The sequence below is a fragment of the Carettochelys insculpta genome, chromosome 8 (genome assembly GCF_033958435.1).
Source record: "Carettochelys insculpta isolate YL-2023 chromosome 8, ASM3395843v1, whole genome shotgun sequence".
Taxonomy (NCBI): domain Eukaryota; kingdom Metazoa; phylum Chordata; order Testudines; family Carettochelyidae; genus Carettochelys; species Carettochelys insculpta.
Window position 1 is genome coordinate 66,093,303 of NC_134144.1, and position 24,656 is coordinate 66,117,958.

A 24,656-nucleotide genomic window follows, 5' to 3' on the forward strand; every position below is an offset into this window, starting at 1 on the left:
TCATAGTATTTGTTGTGTGTGCTCAATTTTTAGACATAGTTGCCCAGGAAAAGGCAGTCTGTGCATCAAAGTATGTGGAGTCTAATTCCATCAGCTGGCTGCTTCATATCTCAGATTTCCCATCTTCTAACAGCAAGGCCTGAAGTGGGCACGGGCAGACTGTAATATGCAATGAGCAGCCCTGATTGCAGGAGTCACAGTTTCATATCCAGCTGAAGAATTTGGCCTTTTTGTTTGGAGATGTGTTAGTTGTTGGGGTTTTCTTTACGGCATTGGCTTAGTGTGTAAAATACATAGTACAAATTCATCATTGACATGAAACACAGTAGTGATGGTTATATATATTTATGTAGCATCTTTCATGCAAAAGAATCCAAAAGCAGCAGCAAAAAATATTGTCACCCGTTTCATCCATCATTGAAAATTAGTCACTTCTCAGTGGAAAACAGTAGCTCCCAGCAACACTACACAGCTGTTTTGGACAGGCACTAAAAAGATATGGGGTGAATATCAAGAAAAAATTTCTGATAGTTCAGCTACAGAGTGGAATAATCTGTCGGACTAAGTAGAGGAAGCAGTTTTGTCCGGGGCACTTAAAACTAGTTCAGCCAAAGTGATGGAGAAAATACTGAATGCATTGTCTTGCACTTGCCCAACATAGGGACCATCCTGTACCGGCCAAAGGATGAACTAGATCCCCCAGGAGACAGATGGTCTAATGTTTCTCTGAACTCTCTAATATTTTGCCATTCTACAAATACTCTCTCTAGCGGAATCAGCCGAGGGCATTTTTTTGAGCAGGCAGTAATTATCCAAAGTTGGATAAAACAAGCTCATATGAAAGAGCTGCTCAAAAATGGATTGTTTTGTGCAGCCTTGGTGAAAATTGAAGGTTTTTTTTCAGACTTCTGTGTCTTTGTGTGCGACTATTTACAAATCACTTGGTCCTGCAGTCTTTCTTCTTGTTAACTCCCATCTCAGCCTAGGTGTGAATCAGCAGTATCTTCTGGAGATTGACTATAACATATTCATTTTTCTTTGTTTTTTGAGAGCAGACACATTTTTTTCCTTCCAACTACCCTTTCTGATATGCTTCCAAGAAAGTAAATTGCAGAAATTCACTTCATTCTTAGGCGTATGAAATCTGAAATTGCAAACCCAAAATGCACAGGCAAAATGCCAGCCACGCATGACACTGGCATCCTGGCATTTTTGACACAGAGCAAGAGAGGCAATAACACTCGAATGGGCAAATGTGACAAAGCTGTTTTTCCAAAGGATATCAGCCCCCTGATGTTTTTTTCTGGGTGTGTCTGCCACACCCTTCAGTCTGCAATGCTTATAAGAGATGTCATCCCTCTTTGTATAATACAGGCCATAGAATGTCCCCATACAGGCATAAAGGGAAACAAGAAGGCTTTTTATAAATATATTAGAAACAAGAGGAAGACCAGGGACAGGGTAGGGCCATTGCTCAGTGAGGAGGGAGAAACAGTAACAGGGAACTTGGAAATGGCAGAGATGCTCAATGACTTCTTTGTTTCGGTCTTCACTGAGAAATCTGATGAAAAAATGCCCAACATAGGTGAATGCTAGTGGGAAAGGGGTAGGGTTAGAAGTTGAAATAAAAAAAGAACAAGTTAAAAATCACTTAGGAAAATTAGATGTCTGCAAGTCACCAGGGCCTGATGAAATGCACCCTAGAATACTCAAGGAACTGATAGAGGAGGTATCTGAGCCTTTAGCTATCATCTTTGGAAAATCATGGGAGACAGGAGAGATTCCAGAAGACTGGAAAAGGGCAAATATAGTGCCCATCTATAAAAAGGGAAATAAGAATAACCCAGGAAACTACAGGCCAGTCAGCTTAACTTCAGTGCCAGGAAAGATAATGGAGCAGGTAATTAAAGAAATCATCTGCAAGTACTTGGAAGGTGGTAAGGTAATAGGAAACAGCCAGCATGGATTTGTAAAGAATAAATCTTGTCAAACTAATCTGATAGCTTTCTTTGATAAGATAACGAGCCTTGTGGATAGGGGAGAAGCGGTAGATGTGGTATACCTATACTTTAGTAAAGCATTTGATACGGTCTCTCATGATATTCTTATTAAAAAAACTAGGCAAATACAATTTAGATGAGGCTACTATAAGGTGGGTGCATAACTGGCTGGATAACCGTACCCAGAGAGTAGTTCTTAATGGTTCTCAATCCTGCTGGAAAAGTATAAAAAGTGGGGTTCCACAGGGGTCTGTGTTAAGACCGGTTCTGTTCAATGTCTTCATCAATGATTTAGATATTGGCATAGAAAGTACGCTTATTAAGTTTGCAGATGATACCAAGTTGGGAGGGGTTGCGACTACTTTGGAGGATAGGGTCATAATTCAAAATGATCTGGATAAATTGGAGAAATGGGCTGAGGTAAACAGGATGAAGTTTAATAAGGACAAATGAAAAGTGCTCCACTTTGGAAGGAACAATCAGTTTCACACATACAGAATGGGGAGAGATTGTCTAGGAATGACTACAGCAGAAAGGGATCTAGGGATTATAGTGGACCACAAGCTAAATATGAGTCAACAGTGTAATGCTGTTGCAAAAAAAGCAAACATCATTCTTGGATGCATTAACAGGTGTGTTGTGAACAAGACATGAGAAGTCATTCTTCCACTCTACTCTGCACTGGTTAGGCCTCAGCTGGAGTATTGTGTCCAGTTCTGGGCACCGCAGTTCAAAAATGATGTGGAGAAACTAGAGAGGGTCCAGAAAAGAGTGACAAGAATGATTAAAGGTCTAGAGAATGTGACCTATGAAAAAAGGTTGAAAGAATTGGGCTTGTTTAGTTTGGAAAAGAGAAGATTGAGGGGAGACATGATGGCGGTTTTCAGGTATCTAAAAGGGAGTCATAAGGAGGAAGGAGAAAACTTGTTCTTCTTGGCCTCTGAGGGTAGAACAAGAGGCAACGGGCTTAAACTGCAGCAAGGGAGGTTTAGGTTGGCCATTAGGAAGAAGTTCCTAAATGTCAGGGCGGTCAAACAGTGGAAGAAATTGCCTAGGGAGGTTGTGGAATCTCCATCGCTGGAGATATTTAAGAACAGGTTAGATAGATGTCTATCAGGGATGGTTTAGATAGTACTTGGTCCTGCCATTGGGGCAGGGGGCTGGACTCGATGGCTTCTCGAGGTCCCTTCCAGTCCTAGTGTTCTATGATTCTATAATATGTTCTAGGAATTTTCAGTTATGGCTAAAATCTTCTGATGCTAGGAACTGGATTGTGCTTCAACATCTAGAAAAATACACTCCCTCTAGAAGAATTTCTTCTTGCTTCTACCCCTGTCGTTAGGTCTCGTATCCGCATTTCTCTGCGGATGACTGATCCCACATTGGGTATTCAGAGGCCCACTGACTTTCAGTTTTTATTAGAGGTACCGGTTTTGCTTGGCATGGTGACAGGAGTTTTTAACAGTGTTTATTGAGGAGTGCTGTTTCTTTTCTCTTAATAACCTGTTTTACTGATGCAAACGTAAATCCAGATTTAATCAGAATTTTCTCAGGGAAGCATTAATCTTCATATCTGAATAAATGCAATGTTGTTTTATTTCATGTCTTTAATAAAAAAGCAAACTCTACCCAATAAAGAATTCATTGTCCCTGTGAAATGATGGAAAGGGGTGTCAGGGAGTAAGCAATGCAGTAGCTTGTTGTGTAGATTTTGAGAGGCCATAATCTGTAAAGCCACAATCAATTATGGAAATACTGAAAATGTTGGGGCACAAGTGGAAAGTAGCAAAGATAAAGGCAAGGCAAGGTCAATGGTATGGAAAGGGGAATAAACCAAAGTTGCCTACAGAAGTCATTCATCTATTCACTATTACTTTCAAATAAGATAGGTGTGTTTTGACTTTTAAGTGGCCTAGGAGGTAGTTTAATTTCAGTAGTCATTTTTACACATCGGGCTTGAATTTCTGGGGTTAAAACTAGGGATGTCGAGCAATTAAAATGAATTGTGGTTAATCACAATTAAACAATAATAGAATATCCATTTATTTAACTATTTTGGATATTTTTTACATTTTCAAATATTGATTTCAATTACAACGTAGTCTACAAACTGTATACTGCACACTTCATATTTCTTTTTGATGACTATTTGATTTGTAAAAAAAAAAGAATATTTTTCAGTTCATCTAAATGCAAGTACTGTACTGCAGTCTCTTTATTGTGGAAATTGAACTTCTGAACAAAGAATTATGTATAATAATAACGGCATTCAAAATAAGACATAAGACTTTAGAGCCTACAAGTCCACTATGTCATTTTTCTTGTTCACCTAGTCACTCAGGTGGATAAGTTTCTTCACATTTGCAGGAGATAATGCTGTTACTTTGTTTTATAATGTCGCCTGAAACCTGAGAGCAGCGTTGGCTTGGCACTTTTGTAACTGGCATTGTATTTACATGCCAGATGCTCTAAAGCAGTGGTGTCCAAAAGAAAGACACCCAATCTCCACATGACCCCCACAGCCCCCCTCTGGCTAGGTGCCCTACTTTCCAGACCTGCACCCAGGCACCCTAACCACTTGCTCCTGGTGACTCACTGGAGCTGCCCTGCCGGTGTTGCCCAGCCCCACAACCCTGAGAGCCAGTGCAGCGGCTTGGGCACCATGTAGTAGCAGCTTGGGAGCTTGGGCATCACGTGGCTGGCTTGGAGACACATGATGGGGCAGCTCCTGTGGCTCTTGGGGCTGCGCATTTTGGGGCTGGATTGCTTGAGCAGCAGAGCACCCGAGGAGCCACCACATCACTTTGCGGCTCCCAAGCCAGCCATGCAGCACCTGAGCCTCCAAGCTGCTGCCACCATGTGGCACCTGAAGAGCCACCGCGCCACTGTGCGGCTCCCAAGCCAGCCTTGCGGCACTTGAGCCTCCAAGCTGCTGCCACCATCTGGTACCCAAAGAGCCACCATACCACTGTGCGGCTCCCAAGGCAGCCATGCGACACCTGAGCCTCCAAGCTGCTGCCACCATGTGGCACCTGAAGAGCCACCGTGTCACTGCCTGAGCCACTGCACCAGCCCACCTACCTGCATTTGCCACAATGTGCTTCTCCATCCACCACCTGTGGCAAGCGGGGAGTGTATTGGACACTGTGACTCTAAAGATTCATGTGTCCCTTTGTCCTTCAACCACCTTTCCAGAGGACAGGGGCTCGAAAACTCTGTGGACAACATATGTTCATTTTTTATCATCCGAGTCAGCTGCCACCAGCCAACAGGTACTTTTCTTCTTTAGTTGTTTGGGTTCTGTCGTTTCTGCATCTGAGTGCTGCTCTTTTAAGGCCTCTGGAAGCATGCTCCACACTTCATCCCTCTCAGGTTTTGGAAGGCACTGCAGAGTCTTAAACCTTGCTATCTTTAGAAATATCGCAGTAGTAGCTTCTTTGCACTTTTCACATCTGCAGTGAAAGTGGTCTTAAAAGGAACAATAGATACTGAGTTGTCATCCGAGACTACCATAACCTGAAAAATATGACAAAATGTGGGTGAAACAAAGCTGGAGACATACAGTTTTCACCCAAGGAGTTCAATCTCAAATTTAATTAACACATTTTTTTTTTAATAATCATCTTCTACATGGGAGCACGTCCTCTGGAACGGTAGCTGAAGCATGGACATAGAAATGTTTAGCATATCTGGCACATAAATACACAATGAGAACTACAGAAATCCTATTCAAACACGTTCTCACTTTCAGGTGGCATTGTAAATAAGAAGTGAGCAAGATTATTTCCCATAAACCAGCTTGTTTTGTCTTAGCGATTTGCTGAATAAGTAGGATGGAGTGAACTTGTAGGCTCTAAAGATTTATAGTGTTTTGGTTTTGAGTGTAGTTATATCACAAAAATCTTTGTGGCAGAGATTGCCCTACGGTGCTTGTATGAGATGAATTGAAAAAACAGCATTTCTTTTAGAATTTTACAGTGCAAATATTTGTAATAAAATAATATAAAGTGAGTAGTTTGAACTTCGTATTCTGTGTTATGATTGAAATCAATATGTTTAATAATGTCAAACATATCCAACATATTTAATAAATTTCAGTTGGCATTCGATTGTTTAATGGTGTGACTAAAACTGTGATGAATCACAAATTTTCAGTCATGCTTAGTTTTTGAGTTAATTGTGTGAGTTAACTGTGATTGACTGCCTGAGTTAAAACACAGCATGCAAAATGGAAATCACAGATGATGGTGTTGTGGAGGTGATAAATTTCATACACACACTCACCCTCCTCTGCCTTTGTGGTCTGATGCCATGCACCAAAATGCCAAAGCAAACTCTACTATCACCCTACTCATAGTGGTCTGGTAGCTGGTTTCTTAGGGTACATATAAACTAAGGAGAAAATCGACCCTGTTGTGGTTGATCTTCCAGAGTTCGATTTAGCATGCCTAGTGGGGACATGTGAAATCAATTTTACAGTGTGGCCCTGTGAACCATGGTACTCATGCTCTCTGATAGGAGCAACGGAAGTTGACGGGAGCTCAGCTCCTCTGACTCTCCCTTAGTGGAGAAGGTGTGGAAGCCCGAATTAAGGTACATCAACTTTAGGTGCATAATTCATGTAGCTAAAATTGGGTACCTTAATTTGACCTTTACCTGTAGCGTAGACCTGCCCTTCCTGAGCAGCCCCTTCCATGGCAACTAGTTCCATTGTGGGGTAAGATCCTATTCCAAACAAAGAATTGATGACACGATCTGGCTCTGAATGTGTTGCATTGTTTGATAGAAAAATGAAGTTGCAACTTGACCAGTATCTGACTGCCCCAACTCTGTTCCAGTCCACTTGCCTATTCAGTGGAAAAGATAATGGATTTGCACAGATCACTAGCCTTCCTCAATGAGTTTAAATTTTTAAAGGTATCGAAATTGCAGGGCTTGGTTGAGTTGTTTTTTTCTTTTTAATCTTATTTTCATAAGTCATGAACACCCTTTGATTCTGAGTCGGCTCTCTTCACGCCATCTGGTTTTAGGAAAGACAAAAGTCCATTTTCCTTTGCGTGGGTTATTGAGACTGTCAGGAGTTATGATTTGGTTGACTGGAAGCTAATATGATTATTTATTTAGTTCATCCCCTCTGCAGGTTGGTGTTAAGGGGACAAAAAGCTAATGTTGTCAGGATATGCAAGTCTGCCAAGCAAGCTCACAGCTAATCAACAGCAATGCCACCTTATTTCTTACAAAATGCTGTTTGCATTAGTCATGCTGCTGTGTGTATGGAGCTTAGTAATAAGGATGCTCCGTATTAAAGTTCATTACTGTAACTGAAGAGGTTCTGACTCCTGCCGCCTTCTGTGATTTTAGGTTCTGTCTCAGTCCCCTGTCTTCCTTCAAACAAAGTGATAACACAAACAATGTCCACCCACCCTGAGCTTGGCAGCCCTCCTGTGTTTTTTCACAGTGATCTGCGGGAGAGAGGACCAGGGAAGTAGCCCGGCAGCCATTCTTCATTCTGGTACTCTCGAAGGCTGGCATGCAACCTCTGCCCCTCCCTAGCCCTTTGGCTCTCTTCAATCTCACATCTCCCCGCATACCCTGCCTTGTTTACAGGGTGGTATCCACAGAGCTGCTTCCCTAGAACTTCCCTTCCCAGAGTTGTTGGCCTACTGCAGGGACCATTACAAGAAACCATCCCTTCCTTGCAGTTTTCTGTTTTGACTTCCTGCCCTTGCAGCTCTTTATAAGAAGCCTCAGCGCCCTTGCTCAGCTCTATTTGATTGAGGAACAGGGCTAACTGGCCCTGGGGCCTGTGGTCCAGAATGGGTCATGCAACCCTGTTACACCCTCCCACACCTGCCTTCCAAAATGAATGGCATTTACTCCCAGAGTAAAGCAAAAGAATATGAAGAAGAGGGAAATTGAAAGAGGAAAAACATGGCAAAAATAAGCATATCCTGATGAATTTGTTTGAGGAACGTAGTTGAAGATCTCTCAGTATAAATGCCATGTGGTTGCTTTGTGAGTTTTGTTGCTTGTTGTCTCTCCCCTGGTTATCAGAGGAGAAGATGTAAGTATTAATTCTTGCTTTCCTTTGCTCTTCCAAAGCTTAATCTCATGGGTCTGCTCTATTGATTTTAAAAGGTCTGTTTATTACACAGTCTAAATATTTTATCTGTCAGGGAAAACTGACCAAAAATGGAGTCATCTTGTGTGGTCAGCAAATTAGAGGATGGGTGGAAAACTTTTGAACTGCAGACTTTTAAACTTTAATGAAGATTTTAAGGGATAAAATTGCTTAGTCCATAAACGAGTTCCCAGGTGCCTATGTCACTTGGATCATTGGGTTGTTGCCTCTGCTTTTCACTGCACTTTGGATTACCCAACAAGGGCGGGGGGGGTGCATCCTGGTAGACTAGTCCGTATTCCACCCTGGTCTTGTGGTCCAGTGGGGATATTTGTCATTGATTCTTTCATGAAGATGTGGGCCACAGGTGTGTACCTGGCATGGTTCATGACTTTCCCCTGCACATGTTCCTCCTGTGGCAAGAGGGAGACCCTGGCACACGCTTACATCAAATGCACCAGGTTGCAGCCCCTCTTCCAGCTCCTGCAGAATCCTCTCCAGCTCTGGCTGCACTTCCCACACCTCCTCGTTTGTACACAAAATATCCATGGACCCACACAGTCGCAAGAAGTGCTCATCAGCCACCTGGCCATTCATTGTACCTGGAGGAGGCAGGTTATTTACTGGGAGGAAGGAGTGTTCTGCCAGGGTGGGGCCTACTTCCAGTCCCCCCCTCAAGTCACATCTCTGAGCAGAATTCCTCTGAGCTACATCTATTGGCTCTGTAGTCACATTCCAGGAGCAATGGGCACTGTCCAGGTCCCCCTCTGCATCTCTGATTTTTATACCTGCAACCATCATTCCCATTCCTGTTTTTTCCATTTTTTGTGCCCCTGAACTTATTTGAAGCTTGGGCCCAGTGGCTCCTCCCCTTGAGCATTTTAAGGGAAGGGGCTTTTAGATGTGGCTGGGCATAAGCATTCCTATGCTTCAATAGGTGCACATTGCAATAAACAGTCCCTTTCAGGAACAATGATGTTCAGAGATCAAATGTTCTTCGGTCTCATTTAATTGGTGTTTTGGGATAGTGTGATATGAAATTCGGTCCCCTCAAAACAAACCCCACAGCAGCCATAACAAAAGGACTCTGCAGGGCCCCTTTGTTTTCACTGCTCTGAGAGATTTCTTGCTCTGGTCTTCACAGAGGGGGGTAGGCACACTATGTTGGCTCCTCTTCTGTGTTTTCAGAGGCTAAACTGCAGCATACGGGCATAAGAAGGCAGAAATACTTTCATGATAAGCAGCTGCTGCAGAGCAGTTATGGGATTGGGCATGGTGATGGGCGTGGGGTGGGGCTGGCCCTATATTACAGACTAATGAGAGGAGATACTGAGAAACAAGGAATGGGGAGGGGCAGCTAGTTGTAAGTGACAAGAGAGAGACAGAGCCTGGGCAATTGAGGTTTGGGGCAGGAGGACAGGCGGGGATAATCAGCTGGGGGAAAGGAGACAGGAGGTGGGACCTGGGTGGTGGGGAATGGGGCCAGGAGGCAAGGGAAGTTTTTCTGTTGACTGCAGGGATCAATACTATCATACCATGTGACGGACACTTAATAGAATTATTGTACTTAGTGCCAGTCATTGAGGGGAAGGGGATACGTCATTCAGTCTTTTGAATTTTTTTGAAAAAATCACCACTTCAGAATTTTTACCTCAGACACTTGTGTCCATTTACAAACACATTGCTGAGCCCTGGTTTGCTGTAGTGGGTTATGGATGAAATCCTGCTTTGCTGGTTTCTCTGCCTGGAGCTTAATACCTCTGTCTGTGCTATCTTAGCTCATTGTTGTGGAAATTATTGTGATAGTCAACAGCTGGCAGTCCCATGGCACCAGAACAGCAGGCAGCAGGTGAACTCTTAAGAAGGAGATCCTAATTTCATGCAAATCTTCTTGATGAGTGAAAGTAGACAGCAAGTGACAAAATACCCTGTGCAGGAGATCCAAGCAGAATTGTTTCTAAATGCAGTAGGGGGTGTGTGTGCATTTCAGTATATGCCATTAGCCTTTAGATAAGACATTTATTTCAGGCCAATGAACTGAAGTGAATGACTATTGATGCTAATATCCTGTCATAATAAACTCAGCTGTACATGGAAAGGTGTTTTCCTGACTCAGTGAATACGTTGCAATTCTTAATCAGCCTGAAGCCCGTGAAGTCCTGGCCCTATTGAAGCCAATGGTAAAAGCCCAGCTTCAGTAGTCAGGATTTCACTCTGAGTATGTTCGGGGCAGTGACTGACTTTCTATTTCCCACCCCCCCCCCCCACAGCGTATAACACGGTGGGGTCCCGATCCTGATCGTGGGCTTTTTGGCAGTACCATAATATAAATACTAAGTGATAATTTTTTAAAGATGTTACCACATGTATTTCTTATTCTAGGCATAGAGAAATACTGTCTTAACTCCTGAGGTGTGGCAAATGCTAATTGCCTAGTGGTGACTCTTTCATAGCTATAGATCCGTAACATTGATATTATGGTAACATGCAGAGGCATCAACCAGATCTGGGAACCAATTTTTCTAGGCACTGCTTATATAGAAGTTGACAGCCCTACATTAGAGATTACTTGCCGACACCTATGATTTACAAATTGTAGCACACTACAGGCATCTGTACTGAAACTCCTTTTGTTTAATAGGGTTGGGATTGACTTAGTCTGAGTCTTATGGTACTTGAGGGTGGGTGAATTCACACTATCTACCTCAATGAAATTTGCCTGTGATAGTTAGTACCTCATGCGCTAACAGAAAGGAAGGAAAAAAATTTGGGGAGCCACTTATACTTGAGGGGTCTTGTGGTCTAATGGCCCTAAATCTGGATCACTAGTGTGACTCTGGGTCCCCAGGAGGCAAATTTCCCAGAAACCAGCATATCATTCAGATTTTAGAACACTTAGAAAGGTTCAGTTTTAAAGCACATAAAATGGTGGAAACCCTCTCCTGTTTTTCTGCAATTTGCCAGCCAAGGTGGGTGGTGGTGGAGTTTTGGGACCCTAGGTCCTGGAACTGCACAGAAGGTAATCCCAAGGCTGGAGTCTGTTGCTGGAGAACTGAAAAAGGCCCGGAGGATATTGAGGCTGGGTGTGATAAGGGCTGGCCTGGAGCTTGGTGGCAAGGGACTCCCCCCTACCCCCCACACAGACAGTGTGGGAGAAGGAAGAAAGGGCAATGGAAGGGGAGGTGTTGGGCACTGAGGGGAAACAAATTTTGGGCTACAGAGAAGGGGTCAAGGTTGCTGGCACTCCCCAGTGTTAGGAGGGGAGGCCACTGTTGTGGAGAGTCTCTGTGCTGGAACAGGGAAGGGTCGGTCTTTTCGAGGTGGAAGCCTGGAAGCGCAGGGTGGGAGCAGGCCAGGTCAGCCTTCCTTGTGCAGGCTGCCTGGCACTAGCGAGGTGAAGGAGCACTAGGGTATGGTGGCAGCTCCAGCAGCAGGAAGAAGAGTGAACTGTGACTGAGGAGGTGGCACCCAGGGGAATGCAGGGAAAAAGAGAGAGAGAACCCAGGGTGGGGTGGCTGTGGGACTGGCCCCCATTGCAGGCACCAGCTCCTCCCTGCCCCACCATATGCCCTTGAGGCATGGGGCCTGGGGTGGGTGCCCTACCTTGTCCTATGGACAGGATGGGTGCCATTTAGATAAATGGGGGTGCTCTGCTTATATTATCCATAAAATAAATAGGACTATATTTTTTCAACAATGTAAAATGAAATGTGGATCTGAAAGTGTTTGCTTCGTGCATTAGCCGGCCATTGTCTCTTGCTGTACTGTGTACTGCAGTGCTCTTCCTCCATTTAGAAAAGGGGAAAAGGTGAAGCAAATCGTAAGTAAATACATTTCTCTTTATCCTAAATTGTGTCAGTGTCAGTTGAATAATCGGTTTCCTACCAGACTTGAATCAGATCTTTTCTGAATTTTGAAGGGAAGTCAGCAGCACAGCTGTTTTGTTTTTAGATCTCAGTTGGTCAGGGGAGCCAGCCTGGAGATGGAGAAATGTCCTGTTCTTTGGAATTGTTACTGAACTATGTTCTGGTACATGAGAACTGGGGTCTGAGTGTCAGTGGCAGAGAGAGGCAAATGAGACTGTTCCGGGCAGGCACCAGGGCCCAGTGAGTGCACACCGAGCACAGGACAAAGCTTGTGTTAACACACCCAGCGCTGGGCTTTTGCGGGGCCCGGCACTGTAGTGTGGAGACTGGGTCTGTGGTTCAGTTACTGATTGCCCCTCAGCTGTGGGGGTCATCAAGAGAGGTGAGAGAACAGCCGGTTGTGATTCACTGAGTGCGCTGTTAAGGTTCTGTAACTTGCTGCTCTCAGCCAAAAGCAGCCCATTAGCTATATGACACGGGCTATAATAGTGCCACCAAAGTGGTCAGTGCCTAACTGGGATATATTGGAGCCTGCAGAGTGGCTGTGGGCTGCAGCATGGAACATATGGAGATTATTTTCTAAATTTATGCAGCACGTTACCCTATAAATTAAATTCAGAGAAAATGTGTATCCGTAAAAGGGCAATGCTCACAACTAGCATCCCTGTTATGAATTACAATGACCTGCCTCTGTTTTGCTGATTACCTAGTGGACCAGCTTTATAAAGTCGGAAGTAACTACATGTGCTTAAGGCCTGCAAGGAGGAGCAGAAATCTTTGCAGGATTCATTTGTTCCTTTTCTATGTTGTCCTTGCTTCCTCCAGAAACCGCAGTTCCCACCTGCAGTGCTAGGGTTGCCTAGAGGTCTGAGCATATGCCATGCATCTCTCCAGCACCTGCGTCTGCTTAGTGACTCTGTACCACCCCAGAGAAGTGCAAAAGGCAGACAAGCACTTCCCGTGGAAATGAAGGCTACCCCATTCTGTGGATTAGAATAGCATGGGCTGCCAAAACAGTAGGATGGGGCTCTTTAGCCAGAATAATAAGCACTGCAGTATATATATATACACCCTTCAGTGACTTTGGGCTAGGGATCTCAAGTCTTTTTCTGTACTGAAGCCTAGCCCTCTGCTACCTTGGACTGGTTGAGAATTATCTATGCCTTTTCCTTAGGTATTTTAAGGCACTTTAAGGAAAACATAATGGAGAATCATTGTAATTTGTTCACTAAATCTCTACTTTAAAACAACCAAGAGAGGATTGCATTGCTTGCTGTTTACCAAGCTTAAATCTTTAGTGAAACAGATGCCCTTCTGCAACATATGAGCAAATTGGCAAGTAGTTAAGTAATAAAAAACCTGTACCAGAGAGCAAAAGAATCAGGCTTTTGCTTTTGGGCAAATTGCTTTCGAATCAGTTAACGGACTAGTGCTGCATCCAAGTGTTTTCAGCTGTGCTTGAGGAACAGCCTTTTTCATTTGTAGCTGATTATGCTCTAATAGGATTTCAAAGATTTCTGGGTGGGAATACTTCACATCTCATTGCATTTGTGGATTTTTCTTTCCTGATCTATTACTTATCATACCCATAACAACCCTTGGAATAAATCTCATTATCTTCCTTTTTTGCTGCCTGAACTGGATTTTTCACATTGGTCCTGTGCTACCATTTCACTGGCATTTCTGAAATCTTGGGGGATTTCAGAATGAGCCAATCATCAGTCTGCGTGAGACCAAAGCATGGATCACTTAAATAAAGAAAGTACATTCAAAATCCCTTTAGTTTTGGTCCTTCCTCTTTCTCTCTGACTCCCTGACTTGTTGCATATATTCTCTATGGCTTGTGTTATTACAGTTTCACAATGAAAATTAAAGACTTGAATCCAGGCAGGGAACAACCAATCCATTCCGAAGATGGACCTGTCTGATCACTGACCTTTGCTGTCTCGCGATGATGGTAGCCCCCTAGTTATTTTTCTTCGGCAGCTCATTGGAGGGGAACACACACGTAGCCATAAATATGAATTTGGCAGGCAAATGAATGTACCGGTATTCAGAGCAGCCAAAGGCTCAGAAATAATGTTCTGCTGTGCCTCTTCCAAACTGACATCTTGATGTTAGGATTATAAATGAAATCATTGTTCTGACAAAGGCCAAGACTAATAGAAGGCCTTTATTACTGGCCTGTTGGCTAATTCTGCTTTTCTAACCCCTTTGGACAGACAGTGTGTCAGCAGACATGCTCACAGAGGGTGCTTTGTGTGAGATCTGGCCTGGTGAAGGGTTATGGGGGGCACAAGGGTAGCTCAATGACAAATGTTCTTTGACTAAAATTGGTAAAGTATTTTTTCCCCCGAGGCCTCAAAAGAGAATGACTGAGTTTTTAATCTACAGGGTGTCTGTCTGATATTTGCTTTGTGTCCTGTCAGCCTTGTTGTTCAGCTCTTCTCTCCTCACAAGCAGGTGAAGTGGTGCCAAAAAGAAATTGTTTCTTCGGCTGAGGTTTGATGCAGTTGACAGCTGTCATATAAGAGCGCTGCACTTTAATGCAGGTTTTTTAGAGACGACCCATCTTAAAGAGATCTAATCCTTTCTTTTTCCTCATACAGGGAATGTCTAGGGGCCCGGGACCCATACTGCGGCTGGGATAACAAACAGAAACGATGCAACACCATTGAGGACAGCTCCAACATGAGTCTGTGGACTCAGAATATTACTGAGTGCCCTGTAAGTGGAAATTAAAACAAAAGAATAGAAAATATATTGTGCACCGTGTGCAGGACAGAGTTGAGAAAGTTGGGTCATTATAGTCAGCCTCTTGCTCAATATATACTTTAGGGCAGGGATGGGCAATAATTTTTGGTGACTCCTGCGCCAAGATTCTGGTGAGTGGTCAAGGGCCACACTTCTTTATAGAGGAGTGCAGGGTGTGGGGTGGAGATTGGGTGCAGAAGGAAGCTCTGGGTAGGGATTGGGGTGCAGGAGAGGGTGTGGGGTCTGCAAGGGAGTTTGGGTAAGGGAGTAGGTTGTTACCTGGGGCAGGGGATTGGGGTGCAGGGTCTGGCAGGGGTGTAGGAGAGGATCTGGCCTGGGGAAGAGAAATAGGGGGGAATGAAGGGTCTGAGAGGGAGTTGTGACCTGTAGAAGGATGGAGGGGGTTGCAGAGGGTTGGGGCAGTGACCTGGGGCTGGGGATTGGGGTACAGAAGGGTGTACTGCATTGGGGTCATGGGTGTAGGAGAGGATTCTGGTCAGGGGGAAGAGTGTAGGAGCAGGGGCAGGGTCTGGGAGGGAGTTGTGACCGGGGAGTGGGAGGGTGCAGAGGTTTGGGTGGTGACCTGGAGCAGGAGAGGTTAGTAACCTGGAGCAGGAAGTTGGGATAAGGGAGGTGCGGGGGGGAGCTTACTGAGGTGGCTACTGGTCACCAGCCCCAGGAGACCCTCTGTCAGGCTCCCAACCTGCCGCGGCCCCATGCTGCTTAAAGTGTCTGGCTGCTCCCTCCAGGTGCCTCTCTGCACAACATGCTGGAGAGGGAGAGACTTCGCATGCTACCTCCACCCCAGGCACAATCTCTCAGCTCCCATTGGCTGCTCTGTCCCCACTCCTGCAATGCAAAGAGGCACATGGAGCAGCCAGCCGCTATAAGCAGTATGAAGCTGCTGCCTGATGAGGGCCCTGGGTGGCGTGGGCTGGATCTTGCCCTCCCCTGTTCTAGGGTTTCTGAGTCCTGCTGGGGACTTTCTAACACCCTGGTTAAGTCAGAACAGCCTCAAGGCTGCTTTAATTTATGTGCTACCACTCACTGCTCTCTGTTGGCATGGGAGAGGACAACTGGTGAGCTGCTGTGCTCTGGCCATCCCCAGCATGTCCCAACTGCTCTCTGATACACTTTATGTGAGAGACTGAGAGACAAGAGTTGGCCTGGGGCTCTTGTGACAACTGCCCCCTGCGCTGGGCAGCATTCCCGTGGAAAAGCAGAAAGATGCTGAATATAAACAGGGAGTCAGACTCTGGGGTGGGGGGCCCACACGCGCGCAAATGGAAGGGAAGGGTCATGGTGTGTGTGTGAGAGAGAGGAAATCATAACCCACCACTCACTGAAGTAGGGTTCAAACATAGTTTAAGTCCCTCAATAGGAACAATTTTCTGTTCTAGTGGTGGTCTCTGACATGTTGTTACACTAAACCAGTTCTGCAGGAGTCAGGTTAGGCCACCACGCTGGCTCTCTTTCTGCCTGCTGTATCCAGTTCTTCGCTGTAGTCTTGGCTGCAAGCTTCATGGTCACATTGATTCCTGCTTCTTGAACCATATCTGTGAGATAGTCCACTCTTCTTTTAGTACAATGTGGAAAACAAAAGATTCCCTTTTAAACTTCCATTTTTGTTATCTAATGCTAATGCACATGGTAATGCTGCTAGCCACAGGAGGCTGGAAGGGCTATATCTGCAGTATGCTATTTATGTCTGGAAGGGCTGGGATATTTTTTTTCCCTTCTCTATCTTTCTCCTCAGAAGATTTCCCAAGAAATACTAGTCTTTACTTCAATCCATCCTCCACCTGGCAGGCTTAAGTCTTTCACCACTGGCTTCAGAGGCTTCCGTGTTTATAACCCTATTACACGGTGGTTCCTGATTGCACATGCTGTTATCTCGTTCTGTTTAATGCCTGTGTCTGTTCATAGGTGTGTGAGGTGTTAATCCTCTAGTTTGAACATGAGAACATGCAACGCCAAATTGTTGTTTCAAGGTTATAAAAGCTGCCCATAGTACACTCATACCTTGTTAAACGAGTACTTTACTCACCAGTACTCACTAAAACAAAGGACACAGAAACCTACCTCTTTTCACTAGGCAAGTGAACCCCCCACCGCTAATAAGAGCCTTCCCTGCTCCCCACAGACCCAACCTGCCGCAGCCTGAAACCCTGCTGGCCTCACAGACCCAATCTGCAGCAGCCTGAACCCCTGTCCCCGCCTGCCCCACATACCCAACCCGCCGCAGCCTTAATCTCCCCCCACTCGCCCCACGGACCCAACCTGCCACCAGGTTTTAACCCTGCCTCGCGCTCATGGCCCCAAACTGCCCCCAGCCTTTAACCTTCCCCAAACCTCCCCCAAGCATAAAGTTCACTTACCTTTCAAAAGCAGCGCCACATGCTGCCACTCCTTCCCTGAATTAGGAGCACTAGGAACCAATCAGAGACTTTTACATGTATGTTAATGGGAATTTAGTGTCCCAGTTGTGCTCATATAGTGAGGGATGAGTGTATTCAGCAGAATTCTGAATATTGTGTGCTCCTAGGGACATACATTTCCAGTTTGTTTTTTATTACTAAAGTATTAATTTACATCACTATAGTCCTTTTTATTCCAAGCACTTAAAAAACAACCCATCTTACATAAAAAACTTCTGATCTGTGTCTTCCCTGCACCCCTCACTGAAATATATCCACCCCTGCTGTGGAATGAGATAGCTGAGCCAAGGCCCTGATTCAGCAGTATGATGAAGTAAGCTCCCAACTTGAAGTGCATGGAAAAACTTTGCTCAGTAAGGGCCTTACAGTGCACAAGAGTTTTGAACAGTAAGCAGAAAAAATGGCATCACTTGAAAATGAAGTAGCATGTAGATCTATAGAATGTAGTGACCCAATCTGAAATTTGGGTGGACCACTGAAGTTAACAGGCCTGTTCTTGTGAAGAAGGCCTCTTGTTATCTCTCTTGTCTTACTTCCTGACTCTTGGAGAATCCAGATTCTTACTTTACTGGGTTTCAGGTACTTGATCCTGAATTATGTTAAATACCATCCAAGAAGTTATATAAATAAACATTTTTATTAATCAAAAATTATAAACATAGGTAGGATTAGAGTGCTTCATAAACATGAATGAGTTTCACCAAATCTCTGTGAGGAAAGGTCTGATATTATCCCCATTTTACAGGTGGAGAACTGAGGCAGAGAGGGAGTGAGGTGAAAAAGTCGCCACTAATTTAGGATGCCCAATCTGAGACAACTGGGACATGATTTTACAGAGTACTTGGCATTCCTACATCATTTTAGTTCAAAGCACAGCTGCTATTTGTAGCAGTTCTGGGTGATCAGAATTTCTGCAAATCTGACCCCAGTGTCTCCAGTCAGGCCATTAGGAAATGAGGAACATGAAGTTAGGCCACCTGTGAAAAGTTTTGATTTAAGCTACTTGCCCAACGTGACACCAGAACTCTGTGCAGAGGCAGGGAAAGAATCAATTTCACCAAGGCAGTGTTTGACTATCATAACCTCAAGGCTATGTTTTCTCTTCGTGCAGTCCCTTGCCTCATTGACTATATGCTTTCCAACTTCTGAAGCTAATGAGGCAGGGGTCCTGCAGGCAACAGTCCTCTGTACTACACAACCATGTCCAGAATAGTCTCTCCTCACGTATTTTCCCCTCTCTCACTGGTTCTCAGACCCAGTCTCTTTCCCTGTTTCTCTTCCGCCCCAGTCTCCCTTTGCACCTCGCAGCTTTGCCCTCCAGTCTGTCTGGGCTTAGCAGGGGAATCGTGAAAAGCACAGAAGAGACCATCTCTCTGCTTGCAGCCCAGGTGCCCAGACCAAGGCCTAGTTAGCTTAGCTATTTAGAGCTACAGTTGTGGAGAAAATAATGCTCTTTCCTTCCAGTATGGATACACTTTTCAGGGAATTCAGCCTGTAGAATCTCAGAGAAGTCTCTGTTGAGCTTATGCAAACTGACTATTTTTCAAAGGCTTATAAATTGGCCCACTTTGGCAGTTTTCGCAGGGACAGCAAAAGGCACATCCCTGAGTCAAAGGGCACCTCTCTGATAAATTTCAACCCCTGCTCCAAATCATGGTCACCCTTGAAGTATTGAAGGAAAAGGATGCCAGAATTTTCTAAGATGGGGAAAAAATGTATTTCTCCCTAGTCAGTGGTGGGCACATGGGGAAGGGCAGGGACAGGAAGAGGAAAAGTGCAGGTAGGGCCACCATTGCCCAGGTGTGTGGTGATGACAGCTGTGCCAGACTTAGTACCAGGATCTGTGGTGGCCCCTCTCCTGGCCTCTCATACCTGCTACCTATGGTGGTGCTACATCCCCATCTATAATATTTGACTATACAGCAAAAATACCTGCTCTGCATAAAAACAGGTCAGTCTGGATTTCTAGACTGGAATCTGAGCACTACTGCTTTTGGGCCTGTTCTGCATTCCTTGATCTCCATGAGACATTTAAGTTGTATAAGCAGACCCTTCTGCATAAGTGGGTCTATATATGATTAACAAGGACTTTCTTAGCTGATCAACTGCAATAATTTCGATGGTGTATGAGATACCAGATTATTTTAAATGTGTCTTGTTATTCTGACTGACACTGTGAGAGCTACAAAGGAGCCAACACAGAGAGCTTTTCTGCAAAACATCAGCGCCCAGGGTTGGCTTTTTTTCAATCCAAGTTCCCGAACTTGCTCTTTTCAAAATGTCACTACAAACTTAAGCCTGGACTAATAATCCATATGCAGTTTCTTAAAACAAAAAAAAACTTCCCACACTTGCAACGTGACATGTTTGTAAATATCAGTGGGTCAGCCATTTTGTTTATTTATGTAAGTGTTGGGTTGTTTCCCAGTAGCAATTATGAGCCAATAATTATTTATCAGCTTTTTATTTTTAAAAGCGGAAGCAACGGGCCATATCGTACCATTGATTTCTAAGCAGAACTCCTCATGGAAATCAGCAAAGGCTTCTGGCTTAAAAATGAATGGCGTGATCCAATATTTGGATTTGTACTTTAGAAAGGGGAAAAAAAAAAAGATAACCCAGATTCAAATGTTTGAAAGTATCTCTCTTCATTTTTTAAAACTCTAACAACCAAGCTGTGTTCATTTTAAAACCACAAACTGAACCAACATAAATAATGTACGCCTTTGGGACGTTTTGCCTGGTAGTCTTCAACCCAGAATGAATTTTTGCTGCTGAATGACAATCTGTTGAAAACAAAGGTTTGCAACAGATGCTTGAAACCCCTTTACCACCATATGACAAGCACAGTAACAGATCTAAATTGCTTCCATGTCATTGCTGTGAATTTCTGAGGCTGTTAGATGGGCTGACGGGAGATGATGACAGCGCTCAAGAACTCCTGGCTAGTGCTGAACACAGGGCTGGGGCTGAAAGAGGAGTGAGAGAGTTTTGCTCCCGATTCTACCATTGACTGATTCTGCAGCCTCAGTCCTGTCCCTTAACCTCTCTGTGCCTCAGTTTCTCCATTTGTGAAACTGGGGAAAAGATGCTCCCCCCAGAGAGGTAGTGATAGCTAATTCAGAATAACTGTAGAACACTTTACAGCTGTAGCTTGATGAGCATTATGCCTGACACTGGTGGATTTGTCTGCAGGTGTGTCTGACTGAGTACTTGGGTGTGAGATGTTAGCCGGGGTGTAGTGTATTCTGGTCTTATTTTTTGACAGAGACGCAAAGAAGAATTTCTGTGTTGCCTTTATGGGCAGTTTCACTGCAGCTTCAGTGTATTCCACATTTGTCTGATTCCCTTCTCCCAGCTGGGGGGGGCACTAGTTCATAAGCAGGGGCACAGTCTTTGCCTTGAAACAGAACTATACACATCTCATAGCTCTGGAGGGGACCGATTCCACTCCCCTGCACTCACAGTGGGACCTATCAAGGCTCCTTAAATCTGACCTACCCCAGACCTTGAAAAGCCCACTGAAGGATTGAACTCTCAACCCTGGGGAAACAAAGCCAATGCTCTAATCACTGATCTATCCTGTCTCATGAGAGTAAGCTAACAAGAGCTGGTGGTGCAGCTGCTGGACAGGAGACCCCCCCCCACACCATAGGACTTACTGGAGAGACTCTGGAGGGGCTGGGATTTGGGGGTGGTTGGAGAAGACACATGAAGCAGCTGGATGTAGGCAGGGTTGACCAGTCAAGGCACAGGCTGGAGGCAGAGGTCCCACTCATTCTACTTGCTTTTAGCCTTCCCTATTCAGCAGCCATGTTCTGTCCCTGTCTCCATTAGTTCAGTCCCTGGCCCAAGTTTGGCCCATTATTCAGTTCTGCCTATTAGCCCCTGCTCTGCCTCCTCTTAACCCCTATCATCAACCTGTCCATATCCATTTGCTTTTCCTCTGTTATCTCCCAGTTCCCACTTCCTTCCACGCGCTCCTGCCGGAGCAGCTTTGCCTTTGCCTCTGCCCCACTCTGCTGCTCCAAGCAGCCTGGGAACCAGGAGGGGGAAGAGAGAGCAGCCAGCGGGGGCAGAGGTGGTTAGCTCCCAGAGGCGACTGTGTGGCTGCGTGCCGTGGGAACTGGGGCAGAGGCTGAGGTTGGGTCTGGGAGTGCAAACGTCACAGGAGGTGCTGGACGCTGGGTGGGTCTGTTTGCTTGCACTCGGACCGTACTGCAGAAGCACTGTTCTGGGACAGCTCCCGGTGACATGTCCTGCCACACCTCTGTCAGACCCCTTCAGTTTTGACTGTAGCTGCATGGGGGTTGGCAGGCCCAAGGCAACACACAAACTCTACATCCTCCAGAAGTGGCAGTGGTAACCCAGTGGATCTCAAGCACAGTTATAAACACTGGCACCTTTAGAGCCTCTCCACCTCCTCCCCTGGCTGGCTAAGGTGCCATACTGCTTTGCTTCAGGTAGCTCCTATTTTGGAGGCCACCACGCACATACAGAATGAATTTCCTCTGCTTTTCTGCCCTGCTACACTAGGTAGGAGCTGATGCGGCACAGAGCAGTAATATCCTGACTGCTGGTTCTTGTAGGAGTTGGAGAAAAGCACAGAACAAACCAAACTTTGCGGGGAGGTTGTGCTCCGCAAACTCCTTTCTCTTCCCCAAGCCTCTCTGCTTCGCTTTGTGCCAGAATTCTGGGACTTTGCTCCTGTCCATCACCTAGGAGCCCCTGGGAGATGGGTGACTTCCTGGAGCAGAAGAGGAGGAGGGGGTGGGTGGATGAGAATGGAGTGGTTGTAGAATTAACATCAATAGAAAGATTGTTTGTTTGATTAAATAATTGTCCGATTTTAATGTATAACTCAAGCCGAGCATGCCAAGTTATTTTTCATTTCTAGGATAATTCAGCGATCTTGTAAGCAAGAGACTTAAAACCTGCTCATGCAATGCCTGGCTGCTAGTGACACCTCACCTCTCACATATGGCAATCCAAGCCTGAAACTGCCTTTATTCTATTTTTTTGCACTGGCATGATTACCCTAACTATTGTTGTTGTTATTATTATTATTATTATTTACTTTCCTGTTATTTTTTTATTGTTTTTTATTATTTCCTGGAACCTTTCCCTGCAACAAAGCCCACTGCCAGCTTTGTCCACATATCTTCTCTGGAAATACCATCACTGGACCTAACCAGGTTACTCACAGAATCATGGGCACTTTCTCATGCTCCTCTACTAACATCATATATGCCATCATGTGTCACCAATGCCCAGATGCTTTGTATATTGGACAGACTTCTAACTCCCTTAGACAAAGGGTCAACGGGCACAAAACAGACATTAAAACACTCCAGATCCACAAACCAGTTAGCCAACATTTTAATGGAATGGGGCATTCTGTCAACGACCTCAAGGTATGTGTATTACTGAAAAGAAATTATCGCTCTTTTGTAGAAAGAGAAGCGGACAAATTGACATTTATATTCAAATTCGGCACATTAACACATGGTTTAAATCGGGATGTGAACTTTCTGAGTCACTATAGGGGCTCGTCTGCTACTTAACTCAATCTAATTCTTGATCTTCCCCCCCACCCCTCCACTCTCTGATTTGCTCACCTTGATTATCTTTTTCTGATTTGTCCTCCTTGCTTACTGTTTTTGGTTCTCTGTGCCTTAAATATTGAGTCTGTTCTGGTCTGGCTATGGTCTGAAGAAGTGGGTCTGTCCCACGAAAGCTCACCTAATAAACTATTTTGCTAGTCTTTAAAGTGCTACTTGACTGCTTTTTGTTTTGACATTATTTACTTGTGTTTTAATTCCGGGAATCCCCAGGTCTTAGAGCAGGAGCCCATTGCGCTAGCTGCTGTATAAACAGTGAATGAAAAGACGGCATTTGCCCCCAAGCTAGATATACTTGAGGTTTCCAGAGAGGAGTGGACATGGTCGGCAACCAAAATAGCAAGAATAGCCATTTTTTTTTCAAATTTGGTTAAAAAACAAACAAAAAAAAAAAAACCCTTTCTTTCATCGGGTATTCATTCATCCAGAACTCTCAGATATCTGGCACAAACATTCCGTCTTCTGCCCGAGTACTGGCCCATTCCCCAGGGCTGGAGCTGTCAGCATCCCCCCAGCCCCGTCTAGCTTTCCAGCCCCAGAGCTGCTGGCATTCCCCTGGCCCGATCCAGCTTCCCAGGCCCGCAGCTGCCGGCTTCCTGGCCCCGAGCAGCTGGCGTTCCTCGGGCCCTGGAGCTGTTGGCTTCCCAGACCCAGAGTGGAGGCGTTCTCCTAGCCCCAGAGCAGCCAGCTTTCCTCTGTCCCTGGAGCTGTGCTCTTCCCAGCCTCAGAGTAGGTGGCATTCTCCTGGCCCCGGAGCTGCGGGCTTCCCAGCCCCAGAGTAGGAGGCGTTCTCCCAGTCCCAGAGGTGGCGGCGTTCTCCTGGCCCTGGAGCTGCAGGCTTCCCAGCCCCAGATCAGTTGGTGTTCCCCTGTGCCCTGGTCAGCTCTCAGCCCTGGGACCACCAGCAAAGACCAGTGCCCTGGGCCTGCCAACACTCCCGCATGCCCCATGCCCACTGTCAGAGCCATGCACCTGGACCTGCTGGTGTTCCCCCTTCCTGGCCAGCTCCCAGCCCGACACCCTGGGCCCACCAGTGGAGCCCCACACCCCAGGGTGGCCAGAGTTTCCATGGCCCTGGCCAGCTCCCAGGCCTGAGGCTGCTAACAGAGCTCCCACACCCTGATGGAGTTCCCCCAGATTCAGGGCTGCTGAAGCTCTCTGAACCTGGCATCCCAGCCAACTCCCTAGGACTGGAGCTGCTGATGGGGCTCCCAGGCATTTGGCTGGTGGGGTCCCCTGCCCTCTTGCTGGGGATCCTGTGGCTACCTCTCCGTTAAGCAACATATTTGAATATCTGGCAACCTCCTGGTCCTGGGGTTGCTGGTTATGAATGGGTTTACTGTAATTCAAGAGCCGCAATGCGTGTGAATACGAGATGGCCCTTAATAAATAACGTCAAACCGTACTTTTTGTAACCTCTATTTTAAGAACAGCGCATGCACAATGATTTATAATGCGAGACATATTTACTGCAGGATGCTCACAAGCTTTTTACATATTCTGTTTCCTCACATTTTACACGTGTGTGATTGTACCTCTATCTTCCTGACTTTCACTCCTGAACCCCCTATAATTATGCCAATTTTACTTCACATTTAATTTCAGTTTTCTTTCTTAAAATGCATGTCACCCTTCATAGCAGGAATGCTGCAATCTTCCTTTTCCTTTTCAAAATCAAGACTTTATTCTCAACACAGTCAAAACACAGATACATGATCATATCCCACAATGCACAGCACATATTAAAGGGGGTATTGTCCAGTGTTTCAATATTACATATTGTTTGCTGTCTAGATATGAGTTATTCCGTTCACCATCTTTTGAAAATAATCAGCAGGGTTTTTTTTTACTTTGCA

At 45.3% G+C, this 24,656-nt stretch overlaps 1 protein-coding gene across 2 annotated transcripts in view; it reads left to right on the top strand.

The window, feature by feature from the left end:
- SEMA5B (semaphorin 5B) overlaps nucleotides 1–24,656 on the top strand; it is a 341,594-nt gene that overhangs the window by 270,024 nt on the left and 46,914 nt on the right. For both annotated transcript variants that reach the window (XM_075001545.1, XM_075001546.1), the window contains exon 13: nucleotides 14,597–14,714. In XM_075001545.1, the coding sequence (XP_074857646.1) occupies nucleotides 14,597–14,714 (118 nt within the window). The remainder of the gene's footprint in view (nucleotides 1–14,596; nucleotides 14,715–24,656) is intronic.